Source organism: Pristiophorus japonicus, chromosome 17, assembly GCF_044704955.1.
Source record: "Pristiophorus japonicus isolate sPriJap1 chromosome 17, sPriJap1.hap1, whole genome shotgun sequence".
NCBI lineage: Eukaryota > Metazoa > Chordata > Chondrichthyes > Pristiophoridae > Pristiophorus > Pristiophorus japonicus.
Window position 1 is genome coordinate 33,869,262 of NC_091993.1, and position 13,331 is coordinate 33,882,592.

The 13,331-nt window shown below is 49.1% G+C and overlaps 1 protein-coding gene across 1 annotated transcript in view; it reads left to right on the forward strand.

Moving 5' to 3' along the window:
* Window positions 1-7,149: 7,149 nt before the first annotated feature.
* The window catches only part of hacd3 (3-hydroxyacyl-CoA dehydratase 3), a 33,553-nt gene continuing 27,371 nt past the window's right edge, over window positions 7,150-13,331 (forward strand). Inside the window, exon 1 of the mRNA XM_070858611.1 lies at window positions 7,150-7,420. Within this exon, the coding sequence (XP_070714712.1) occupies window positions 7,328-7,420 (93 nt within the window). The 5' untranslated portion in view covers window positions 7,150-7,327. The remainder of the gene's footprint in view (window positions 7,421-13,331) is intronic.

Genomic DNA, 13,331 nt, shown 5'->3' on the forward strand with positions numbered 1-13,331 from the left:
GGGAGGGGGGAGGGGGAGGGGAGGGGGTGGAGGGAGGAGGAGGGTGGAGCTGGAGGGAAGGGAGGGGTGGAGCTGGAGGGAAGGGAGGGGGTGGAGTGGAGGGAGGGAAGGGAGGGGGTGGAGGGGAGGGAAGGGAGGGGTGGAGGGTAGGGAGGGGTGGAGGGTAGGGAGGGGGTGGATGGCAGGTAGGGCGTGGAGGGAAGGGAGGGGGTGGAGGGAGGGGGAGGGGGTGGAGGGAGGGGGAGGGGGTGGAGGGAAGGGAGGGGAGGGGGTGGAGGGAAGGGAGGGGGAGGGGGTGGAGGGAAGGGAGGGGGAGGGGTGGAGGGAAGGGAGGGGGAGGGGTGGAGGGAAGGGAGGGGGAGGGTGGAGGAAGGGAGGGGGGAGGGGTGGAGGGAAGGGAGGGGGAGGGGTGGAGGGAAGAGAGGGGAGGGGTGGAGGGAAGGGGGTTTAGGAAAGGGAGGGGGTTTAGGAAAGGGAGGGGAAGGGGGTGGAGGAAAGGGAGGGGAAGGGGGTGGAGGAAAGGGAGGGGAAGGGGGTGGAGGAAAGGGAGGGGAGGGGGTGGAGGAAAGGGAGGGGAAGGGGGTGGAGGAAAGGGAGGGGAAGGGGGTGGAGGAAAGGGAGGGGAAGGGGGTGGAGGAAAGGGAGCGGAAGGGGGTGGAGGAAAGGGAGGGGAAGGGGGTGGAGGAAAGGGAGGGAAGGGGGTGGAGGGATGGGATGGGGTGGTGGGAGGGGGAGGGAAGGGAGGGGGAGGGTGGGGAGGGGAGGGGAGGGAAGGGAGGGGAGGGGGTGGAGGGGAGATTGTGGAGATGAGGGGAGGGAATGGGAGGGGACTGAAGGGAAGGGTGGGAGGGAGGGAGGTAAGGAAGGGAAGGAGGGAGGGGGGACAGGAGGGAGGGAGGGGGAAAGGGGAGGGAGGAGGGGAGAAAGGGGAGGGAGAGGCAGGGCTGAGAGGGGAGATTGGGGGAGGGGTGAGAGGGGGAGACTGGGGGAGAGTGAGAGGGGGTACTTGGGGAAGGGGGTACTGGGGAGGGGTGAGAGGGGGTTCTGGGGGAGGGAGACTGGGGGAAAGGGAGACTGGGGGGTGGGTGAGAGCGGAGACTGGGGGAGGGGTGAGAGGGGAGACTGGGGAGGGGTGAGAGGGGAGACTGGGGGAGGGGTGAGAGGGGAGACTGGGGGAGGGGGAAGGGGGAAAGTGGGAGAGGGAAAAGGGGAGGAGGGAGGTGGAAAGGGAGAGGGAAAGGGAGGGGGAAGGGGTGGGAGGGAGGAGGGGGTGGCGTGGGGAGGGAGGAGGGGGTGGCGTGGGGAGGGAGGAGAGGGGTGGCGGGGGGAGTGGCGGGTGGAAGGAGGGAGTTGGGAGGGGGAGGGAGTTGGGAGGGGGAGGGGGAGGAGGAGGAAGGGGGGGAGGAGGGGAAAAGAGGGGGTAGGGAAGGAGGGTAGGGAAGTGGGGGAGGGGAGAGAAGTGGGGCAGGAGGGGAAGGGGAGGGAGGAAGGGAAGGGGAAGGGGGCCGGGCACCAGGCAGGGGGGGGAAGGGGCTGGGCACCTGGGGAGGGGGGGGGAGGAGAAGCCGGGCCCTGGGGGAGAGTGGGGGGGAAGGGGCCGGGCCCCGGGACGTCGGGGGTGGCGGAGAAGGGGCCAGACCCCAGGGGTGAGGGAAAGGGCCTGGTGGTGGAGGGCGGGGTGTTGGGCCAGCCTCCCTCTCTCACGTCTACCCCACGGAACGGTGTTACCAACCCTCCCGGATTACCCTGGAGACTCCAGCAGTTTAAGACTGCCAACAAAATGTTATGGTCATTAATTATCAGAGAATCAGAGAAAATTACAGCACGGAAGGAGGCCATTTCGGCTCATCATGTCCACGCCGGCCGACAAAGAGCTATCCAGCCTAATCCCACTTTCCAGCTCTTGGTCTGTAGCCCTGTAGGTTACGGTTATTCAAGTGCACATCCAAGTACTTTTTAAAATGTGGTGAGGGTTTCTGCCTCTACCACCCTTTCAGGCAGTGCGTTCCAGACCCCCACCACCCTCTGGGTGAAAAAATTTCCCCTTAAATCCCCTCTTAAACCTTCTACCAATTACTTTAAATCTATGCTGCCTGGTTATTGTACCCCTCTGCTGAGGGAAATAGGTCCTTCCTATCCTCTCTATTTTGACCCATCATAATTTTCTATACCTCAATAAGGTCTCCACTCAACCTCCAATCATTCCTCGTAGCTAAAATGCTCCAGTCCAATTATAAAATGATTGGAGTCGGGAAAGACTGTTTGACCGGGTGGGGCGGCGGGAGGCCATCCATTAAAACCTCCAGGAAAACATCCAACCAGAGTTGGCAACTCTTTCCCTTTCATTGCCTCGTCCTTTGAAAGTGCATTAGCCTCACTCACCCACATACGAAATAGGAGCAGGAGTCGGCCATTCGGCCCCTCGAGCCGGCTCTGCCATTCAATAAGATCATGGCTGATCTTCGACCTCAGCTCCCCTTTCCCGCCCGATCCCCATATGCTGGAGACCAAAAATCTATCGAGCTCAACGTTGAATGTACTCAATGGCTGAGCATCCACAGCCCTCTGGAGTAGAGAAATCCAAAGATTCACCACGTTTCGAGTAAAGAAATCATCTCAGTCTTAAATGGCCGACCCCTTGTCCTGAGACTGTGACCCCTGGTTCTAGACTCTCCAGCCAGGGGGAAACATCCTCCCTGCATCTACCCTGTCAAACCTAACAACACTGTGGGAGCAGCTTCACCACAAGAACTACAGCGGTTCAAGAAGGTGGTTCACCATCACTTTCTTAAGGGCAATGAGGGATGGACAATAAATGCCGGCCTTGCCAACAACACCCACATCCCAGAGCAAATTAAAAAACCCTCTCAGAATCTTAGATCTTTCAATGAAATCACTTCTCATTCGCCTAAATTCTACTCGCTCACTGGGCATTTTTTTCTTTAATGGATTTATTCCACATATATATAACAATGTTTAGTTTGGCCAGATTCATGATCATTCAATGAGGGAGGTTCGTGAATTTATTATTCAGAAAATAATTTAAGGATGGCATTTTTGGTCTACTTTTTGAAGTTCAATAGATTAATATGTCCTGGGAGACAACTTTTAATGAACTTTAATTTTTAAACCTAATAAACGGTAAAGAAATGGCTGTACATATTACAGTTGGACCTCTCTGGTGCGGCACCCTGAGGACCTGACCAGTACCAGAACAGAGAATTTGCCGAACCACAGGAGGTCACGTCGAGCCCGGGCTTACCCGTACCTGTAGACAGCGCCCCGGCTCCTGAACGCCTCTGCCACGCTCCGACTGCGAAACTCGGGTCTCGCTCGCGCTCTCCGTGCTGGTTTGCTGTTCTTTTTTTAAGGTCGTGTCTTCCCGCCACCTCCGCCCGGACACCCCGCCCCTGCCCCCAGATCTGCCGCCCCCAGACCCATAACCCCCGCCTCTGGACTCACCCCTGCCCCTGAACCCACTCCCGGACCCACCCTGCCCCCAGACCCAGACCTGCCCCCCCCCCAACCCCCCCGGAACCACCCCTGCCCCCAGACCCGCCACCCCCCGGAACCACCTCTGCCCCCAGACCCGCCCCCGGACCACCCGGACCCACCCCTACCCTTGGACCCCCCCCCCCTGCCCCCAGAACCCGCCTCTCCGGACCCCCCACCTCCGGATTACCCACCTCCGGACTACCCACCCCTGCCCCCAGATCCCCCGCTCCCCATGCCGCTCACGCTCCAGGCATGGGACTGATGTCGAACCACGGGTGGTGTCGGATCAGAGAGTCCCGAACCGGAGAGGTACAACCTGTAATAACAAAGTTGGTAGTGTCTTTAATTTCTGTAGCTAAAAACTGATAAAGTACTGATCACAATGTTGTAAATATGTTTAATGTTGATTAAATCCAATAAAGTAAAAAAAGTGTGATGTCTGATCTCTGAAGCTGCGCAGAGTCAGACCTGGTTCGTACCTGGATGGGAGACTGCCTGGGATACTGGGTGCAGCCGTTTTTTGCTGCTGGCAGTTCGGAACATTCACTTTGCCGTTAGTCGGTCACCAAGCTTTTTGCTGCGAGCTCCTGCTCTCTCTCTCTCCCTCTTTTTGCCTCTCTCCCTCCCTTCCTTGACCCATTTCTATGCTGCACATTCTCCTGCTGACAGACAAAGACAAAGGGGTTGACACAGAGTCAGTAAAAAAAACACAAGTAGAAAATGCTAGCAAAAACCACACACCAGTGTCAACTGTGGCTCAGTGGGCGACACTCTCGCCTCTGAGTCAGAAGATTGTGGGTTCAAGTCCCACACCAGGGACTTGAGCACAAAAATCTAGGCTTCAGTGCAATGCTGAGGGAACGCTGCACTGTCGCAGTGCTGTCTTTCGGATGAGACGTTAAACCGAGGCCCCGTTTGCTCTCTCAAGTTGATGTAAAAGATCCCATGGCACTATTTCGAAGAGCAGGGGAGTTATCCCCGGTGTCCTGGGGCCAATATTTATCCCTCAATCAACATCACTAAAACAGATTATCTGGGTCATTATCACATTGCTGTTTGTGGGAGCTTGCTGTGCACAAATTGTCTGCCGCCTTTCCCACATTACAACAGTGACTACACTTCGAAAGTACTTCATTGGCTGCAAAGCACTTTGAGACATCCGGTGGTCGTGAAAGGCGCTATATAAATGCAAGTCTTTTACAAAGCAGCAAGCCTTTAAGTAAAGAGAACCAGAGCAGGCGCTCACCTACTGCCACACTGTTCTGAAAGTATCTGATCCCGTCTGGTCTCGGAAGCTAATCGGAGTCGGGCCTGGTTAGTACTTGCTTGGGAGACAGCCTGGGAACACTCGGGGCCATCGACTTTTCTCATTAGCAGAGGCTGTTCATTGATCTTCACCTTGACACAGCTTTCGTTTGGCATTCTGTTTGCTGATCGCTCGTGCGCATTTTCTCTCACACTCTCTTCTCTCTCTCGCTCGCTCTTACACTCGTATTCTCGCTCGTACTCTCTTGCTCTCACTCTTGTACTCTTGCTCTCACAATCTCGTAGTCTCTCACACTCTCTCGTACATAAGAACATAAGAAGTAGGAACAGGAGTAGGCCACCTGGCCCCTCGAGCCTGCTCCATCATTTAATAAGATCATGGCTGATTTGATCATGGATTCAACTCCACTTCCCTGCCCGCTCCCCATAACCCTTTATTTCCTTATCGCTCAAAAATCTGTCTATCTCCGCCTTAAATATATTCAATGACCCAGTCTCCATAACTCTCTGGGGCAGAGAATTTCATAGATTTACAACCTTCTGAGAGAAGAAATTCCTCCTCATTTCAGTTTTAAATGGGCGGCCCCTTATTCTGAGACTATGTCCCCTAGTTTTAGTTTCCCCTATGAGTGGAAATATCCTCTCTGCATTCACCTTGTCGAGCCCCCTCATTATCTTATATGTTTCTAGAAGATCAACTCTCATTGTTCTGAATTCTAATGAGTTACCTGCCCAACCTACTCACCTATCTTCTTATGTCTTCGTACTCTCTCTTCTCTCTTTCACTCGCTCTCACACTCTTGTACCCTCTCCTCTTGCTCGCTCTCATACTCTCGTACTTTCTTCTCTCGCTTTCCTTGGCTAATTTCCTTGCAGCACATTTATAGGAACAGGAGGAGGCTATTCAGCCTCTCGAGGCTTTTCTGCCATTCAATTAGATCATGGCTGATTTGTATCTCAACTCTATTGTTTTTTTTTTTGGGCACTAAAATCAAATTTTTCCTTTTTTCCAGTGCCCCCTATAAAAGGAGAGGGGGACACTAAAAGCACCGGCAATTAAAACAAATTAAACTTAAAAAACGTAAAATCAAATTAAAATTTGGTTGCCGGGCGTGATGATGCACTCCAGTCCCTCCGGTGCCCACCTCTCGCGGAAGGCCGCGAGCGTACCGGTGGACACCGCGTGCTCCATCTCCAAGGACACCCTGGACCGGATGTCTCAACTCTATTTACCCAACTTGGTTCCATAACCCTTAATACCCTTACCAACAAAAATCTATCAATCTCAGTTTTGACATTTTCAATTGACTCCCAGCCGCAACAGCATTTGGGAGAGAGTTCCAGATTCCCACTGCCCTGTGTGTGAAGAAGTGCTTCCTGACATCACCCCTGAATGGCCTAGCTCCAATTTTAAGGCTATGCCTCCTTGTTCTGGACTCTGCCACCAGAGGAAATAGTCTCTATCTACCCTATCAAATCCATTAATTATCTTAAACACTTCAATTAGATCACTCCTCAACCCTCTATATTTGAGGGAATACAACTATTTTAGTGCAAAACAAATTAAGTTGATTAAAGGGGGCACTAAAACCGACCCAATAAAACTTTATAACAATAAACGGTCAAATTAAAATTTGGTTGCCGGGGTGATTATTCGAGGGAATGGAACCTATCCTTATAATTTAAATCTTTTAGCTCCGGTATCATTCTGGTAAACCTGGGCTGCTCCCCTCCCTGAGATGCGGTGCCCAGAACTGAATGTAGATGGGGTCTGGCCAGAGTTTTATGGAACTGCAGATCACTCCCACAATCTGTATTCCCGCCCTATAGAGATCGGACTAACATTGGCTGGGCTGCCGGCCAAATCCAGGCTCTCCACATCTTCCAGTCTGAAATGGGCAAAGATGGCTGGAACTGGGGTCTGGGCCTCGGACAGGAGGAAAGCTGCTTCCGACGGTCTGTATTTTAAGGCATGAGGGAGCAGCGAGTGAAGCTAAGGCACTTTCGAAAGTTGAGGCAAGGGTGAGGTAATGAAGGGGAGATAGGGTTGCCAACTCTGGTGCGACGTAGACTGCTCCACTCGGTCAAACAGCCTTTTCTCCCTGGATTCTCCAATATTGTTATGAGAAACAAAACTGTTCGTAGAAACTGAAAACTCACACAATTTGTTTAATTCCCTTTGGCTGTTTCTCTGGGTTTTCTGGCAACACCGATGGTTAATTCCTGGAGACTCCAGGCCAATCCTGGATGGTTAGCAACCCAGAGGCCAGCTCCAGAGGGCGTGCACGCCTGGGATTCGCGTGGCACCGGGAGTGCGCACGTCACTAGGGGGCGGGCGCTCGCGATCCGTGTTACGCGCACGGCACCAGACGGGCGCTCCGTGTTACGCGCACGTCGGCCGTGCCGATTGTTCCAGCAAAAGAAGAAGCGGCGGCGAAGGATAGAGCGGTGGGAGTGAGCTCAGTGAGTGGGATCAGAGCGCTCGGAGCCCGGCCTGAGACCCAGAGCCAGCCCGGGGCCCAGCCCTAGCCCCAGCTGCAGGGAGGCCGGAGCCGGAGCCGGGAAGATGCAGAGCCCGAGTCCCAGCCTAACTCCGCACGTTTACTGGGCGCAGCGGCACCAGGAGCTGCTCCTCAGGGTGGACCTGAGCGACGTCCAGGTGGGAATGGGAGCTCAGGGATTGGGAGCTGCGGGAATGGGTTGGGAGCTCAGGGAATGGGATTGGGAGCTCGGGGATTGGGAGCATTGGGATTGGGAACTCTGGGAATGCGATGGGAGCTCAGGGATTGAGAGCTTTGGGATGGGAGCTGCAAGGGACGAGTTGAGAATGAATGAGGTGTCAGGGATTGGGAATGAGATGGAAGCAGTCAAGCGAAAGATTTGGAATGAGATGGGATTTATCAGAGAAATGGACGAATAAAATGGGAACTGTCAGGATTGGATTGGGAATGAGATGGGAGCTGTCAGCTATTGGGAATGGAAAGATGTAGCACTGTCAGGTAGCTGCTGACGGATTATAGATGGATGAGATGTGATCTGTCAGGGAATGGGAGTTGGGATGAAATGGGAATTGTCAGGCGCTGTGAAGAAAATGGAAATTGTCAAGGAGCGAGGATGAGATGGGGGGCTGTCAAGAAATGGGATGCAACTGTCCAGGAATAAGAGTATTTCTGGGAATAGTAATGGAAATGGAGTTGCCTGTGAGTGGGAATAGATGGTTTGGCAGATGCTTACAGAATGGAGGGGTGAGAGCTGGTGAGTTGGATTGAAGGAGGGAGGGGACTACTGACAATCTGAGCGAGACGGGCTGTATTACTGGTAATGTGCAGGATACGGGTATCCTCGCAGTGTACGATAGAATTGCAGTACCAGCTGGAAAGTGATTCCTAAAAGTTTATCAATAATAGATGTGTGGTATTTTTGGTGACGCACAGAGTAAGATAACTTTGCAAGTTGCCAGCGTGTGCACAATATGTATAATGGTACGGAGGTGGATGATACTTGTGATGCAGAATTTGCTGATGACACCAAGTAATTTTGCAGATGATGAATATAAGAAAGATTGATGGTATCACAGGATTTGGACCAATTCAATTGATGGGCTAAAGAATGGCAGAGTAATTTAAATCTAAAGGTTTTGGAACATGAAATGTGGAACATACACAGTGAAGAAGCTTCCAGTAGTGAATGTCTAATGAAAAATTGAATGTTTGCTGAAAATATCAGTCAGTGAAACCATTATCGACAAGGCTCATCACACTCGGCTCTATCACAAGTGCATACACAGTGTTCTTAACTCATCTGGTGTGGCCATATCTAATTTGTGATCTTGTATATCATCGTGTGGTCTTCAAGTTATTATGTGCAGTTGTGTAGCCTCAAGAACACAAGAAATAAGAAAAGGAGTCGGCCATTTGACCCCTCTAGCCTGCTCCGCCATTTAATAAGATTTTGGCTGATCTGATCATGGACTCAGTTCCACTTCACTGCCCGCTCCCCATAACCCTTTATTCCCTTATTGCTCAAAAATCTGTCTATCTCTGTCTTAAATATATTCAATGACCCAGCCTCCACAGCTCTCTGGGGCAGAGAATTCCACAGATTTACAACCTTCTGAGAGAAGAAATTCCCCCTCTTCTCAGTTTTAAATGGGCGGCCCCTTATTCTGAGACTGTGCCCTGAGTTTTAGTTTCCCACATGAGTGGAAATATATTCTCCGCACCAACTTGTCCAGCCCTCTCATTATCTTATATGTTTTGATAAGTTCACCTCTCATTCTTCTGAACTCCGATGAATATAGACCCAACCTATCTTCATAAGTCAACCCCCTCATTTCCGGAATCAACCTAGTGAACCTTCTCTGAACAGCCTCCAATGCAAGTATATCCTTTCTTAAATACGGAGACCAAAGCTGCAAAGCAGTACTCCAGATGTGGCCTCACCAATACCCTGTACAGTTGTAGCAGGACTTCTCTGCTTTTATACTCTATCCCCCTTGCAATAAAGGCCAACATTCCATTTGCCTTCCTGATTACTTGCTGTACCTGCATACTCACTTTTTGTGTTTCATGCACAAGGACCCCCAGGTCCCTCTGTATTGCAGCACTTTACAATTTTTCTCCATTTAAATTATAATCTGCTTTTCTATTTTTTCCTGCCAAAGTGGATAACCTCACATTTTCCCACATCTGCCGAATGTTTGCCCACTCACTTAGCCTGTCTATATCCCTTTGCAGATTTTTTTGTGTCCTCCTCACAATTTGCTTTTCCACCCATCTTTGTATCATCAGCAAACTTGGCTACATCACACTCAGTCCCTTCATCCAAGTCATTAACATAGATTGTAAATAGTTGAGGCTCCAGCACCAATCCCTGCGGCATCCCACTAGTTACTGTTGGCCAACTGGAAAATGACCCATTTATCCCAACTCTGTTTTCTGTTAGTTAGCCAATCCTCTATCCATGCTAATATATTACCCCCAACCCCGTGAACTTTTATCTTGTGCAGTAACCTTTTATGTGGCATCTTATCGAATGCCTTCTGGAAATCCAAATACACCACGTCCACTGGTTCCCCCTTATCCACCCTGCCCGTTACATCCTCGAAGAACTCCAGAAAATTTGTCAAACATGATTTCTCTTTCATAAAACCATGCTGACTCTGCTTGATTGAAGAATGCTTTTCCAAATGTCCTGCTACTGCTTCCTTAATAATGAACTCCAGCATTTTCCTGACAGATGTTAGGCTAACTGGCCTATGGTTTCCTGCTTTCTGTCTACTTCCTTTTTTAAATAGGAGCGTTACATTTGCGGTTTTCCAATTCGCTGGGACCTCCCCAGAATCCAGGGAATTTTGGTAGATTACAACCATTGCATTCACTATCGCTATAGCCACTTCTTTTAGTACCCTAGGATGCAGGCCATCAGGTCCAGGGGAATTGTCCGCCTTTAGTCCCATTATTTTACCCAGTACTACTACTTTAGTGCTAGTGATTGTATTAAGTTCCTCCCTCCCTATAGCCCCTTGATTATCCACTATTGGGATGTTTTTAGTATCTTCTACTGTGAAGACCGACACAATATTTGTTCAAAGTCTTTGCCATTTCTCTGCTCCCCATTATTAATTCCTCAGTCTTATCCTCAAGGGGAACAACATTTACTTTAGCCACTCTTTTCCTTTATATGGACCTGTAGAAACTCTTACTATCTGTTTTTATATTTCATGCTAGTTTACTTTCATAATCTATCTTCCCTCACTTATTTTTTAGTCGTTCTTTGCTGGCTTTTAAAAGTTTCCCAATCCTCTGGTCTCCCACTAGTCTTGGCCACATTGTATGCCCTTGTTTTCAATTTGATACCATCCCTTATTTCCTTAGTTAGCCACAGATGGTTATCCCTTCTCTTACAGTCTTTCTTTCTCATTGAGATATATTTTTGTTGAGAGTTATGAAATATCTCCTTAAATGTCTGCCACTGCTCATCAACCGTCCCACTCTTTAATCTATTTTCCCAGTTCATTTTAGCCACTCTGCCTTCATACCTTTGTAGTCTCCTTTTATTTAAGCTTAGGACACTGGTTAGAGATCCAACTTTCTCACCCTCCAACTGAATTTGAAATTCAATCATTTTATGGTCACTCATTCCGAGAGGATCCTTTGAGGAGATCGTTTATTAATCCTATCTCATTACACAGTACAGATCTAAGAGAGCCTGCTCCCTGGTTGGTTCCACAACATACTGTTCAAGGAAACTATCCCTGATACATTCTGTGAACTCTTCCTCAAGGCTACCCTGGCCAATTTGCTTTGTCCAATCAATATGAAGGTTAAAATCACCCATGATTATTGTCGTTCCTTTTTTACAAGCCGCCATTATTCATTTATAACCGTCCAACAGTGTAGCTACTGTTAGGGGGTGTATAGACTACGCCCACCAGCGACTTTTTCTCCTTATTATTCCTTATCTGCACCCAAACTGATTCAACATCTTGATCTTCTGAGCCAATATCGTTTCTCACTAACGCACTGTGCCTGTCCTTCCGAATTGTCATATCCCTGAATATTTAGTTCCTGGCCTTGGTTGCCTTGCAACCACGTCTGTAATGGCCATCAGATCATACCCATTTGTATCTATTTGTGCTGTCAACTCATCTATTTTGTTACAAATGCATGCATTCAGAAAAAGAGCTTTTAAAGTTGTTTTTTTTTTAACCCTTTTTTCCTGCTTTGACCCCACTTTCTGATTCACTTTTATGTTTATAAATTCTGTCCCTTCCTGTACGCTCTGGTTTTCATTTCCCCCAGTGCTACCCTGCTCTATTGCCTCAAACTGACATTGATGCAATAAAGAGGGTTCAGAGAACAGTGACCAGGATGGCTAGACACAAGCATAGAACGAGGAAGCAGGAGAGACCTTTTTACACACAGGCTTGGAATGCAAGGCTGAGAATGAGTGAGAAGCAGAGAGACTATGGCAACATTGAAGAATGGGTTGGATTGGTGCTTGGAGGAAAGGGGAATAAAGGGATTAGGGCGAAGATTAGAGATTGGAACTACTGCTCACGTGAAGATAAACACCAACATGGACTGGTTGGGCTGAGCCGATTGTTTCCATGTTGTAACTTCTATGTAAGAAAAGGTCATTTGGGCCATCGAGCAATTCCTTCCACAGACTATGTTATTTCTACTCTCTCTTGGATTTTTCCCTATCTCAAAGTATGATATTTTTATTTTTATTTTTCCTGTATTTAAAAAAAAATACCAGGACCAGCAGTATCATCTGGTTAAAATAATAACTGGATTCTTGCATTTAGCAGTTTTTGTTTCTGCAAAAGTAGAATAGCTAGTTCAGCTAAAGTGTGAAGAACAAATAATAAATCCTTGCAGGCATTCGTGGAAAGTGACTGTAAATTGGGCTCACCATTGAGAAGCAGAAATAGTTTTAATGAATGTTGTTATTTAGTAATACCAGGTATGGATGTATCAAAATGGCCAGGAATATGTTCAAATCACCCTTGTGTATCATTGGTGTTGAGAATGTTTTTGTTTTTAAGGTGAGGAACGTTCATAACAAGATATAGAATTTTCCATTATTGCATTTGAATAAATTCACTGGTTTTGTGAGTTCTGTCTGGCCAAACGAATGCAGGATGTCTGGGATACAGCCATTGTGCTGCTGGGGTCAGTTTCATCACGATATCTACAGCAACTTGTATCTAATGTAGAAAAAATGTTCCAAGGTGCTTCACAGAAGTGTAATCAGTCAAAAATTGTGGCTGAGCCAAAGGAGGAAATTGTAAGATAGGTGACCAAAAGCTAGGTCAAAGAGGAAGGTTTTAAGGAGGGTGTTAAACTGGATAGGGCGGTCCAGATGTAGAAGGGTTTAGGGAGGGACTGTTATAGTTCACAGTGCTGGTACTGAGGACTTTGTTTTAATTCCAAGTGACTGTTTTAACGACTGGTGAAAGACTGGTTTGAGCTCTTGATAAACATCTACAAATTGTTTCAGTGTTAGCTGTGACTCTCGCTTCTGAGTCAGAAAGTCATGGGATCAAGTCCCACTCCAGAGACTTGAGCACATCGTGCAGGCTGGCAGGGTACTGACAAATTGGAACTCTGTTGGAGGTGCTGTCTTTTGGATGGAACAATGTTCTGTTGTGTATCTGTAAAGCATGCACTCCCATGTTCTGCCACCAGGAAGCTCATCCCCTGAAGTCCCAAGGGACCCCAGCATCCTTTAGGAGCACTGTATATAAGCCGGCCTGTTCCTCACTCTGGAGTGTCTTATTAAAGACTGAGGTCACTGTTACTTTAACCTCCCTGTGTGCAGCCTCATCTGTGTTCGGAACACAATAACTGGCGACGAGAATACAAATCCAACGCAAAGATGCAGCAAACTGTGGGCATCCTGGAGAAGTTCTCGGAGGGTGAGGACTGGGAAGCCTATGTTGAAAGGCTAGACCAGTACTTTGTAGCCAACGAGCTGGACGGAGAAGGAAGCACTGCAAAAAGGAGAGCGGTCCTCCTCACAGTCTGCAGGGCACCGACCTACAGCCTCATGAAGAATCTTCT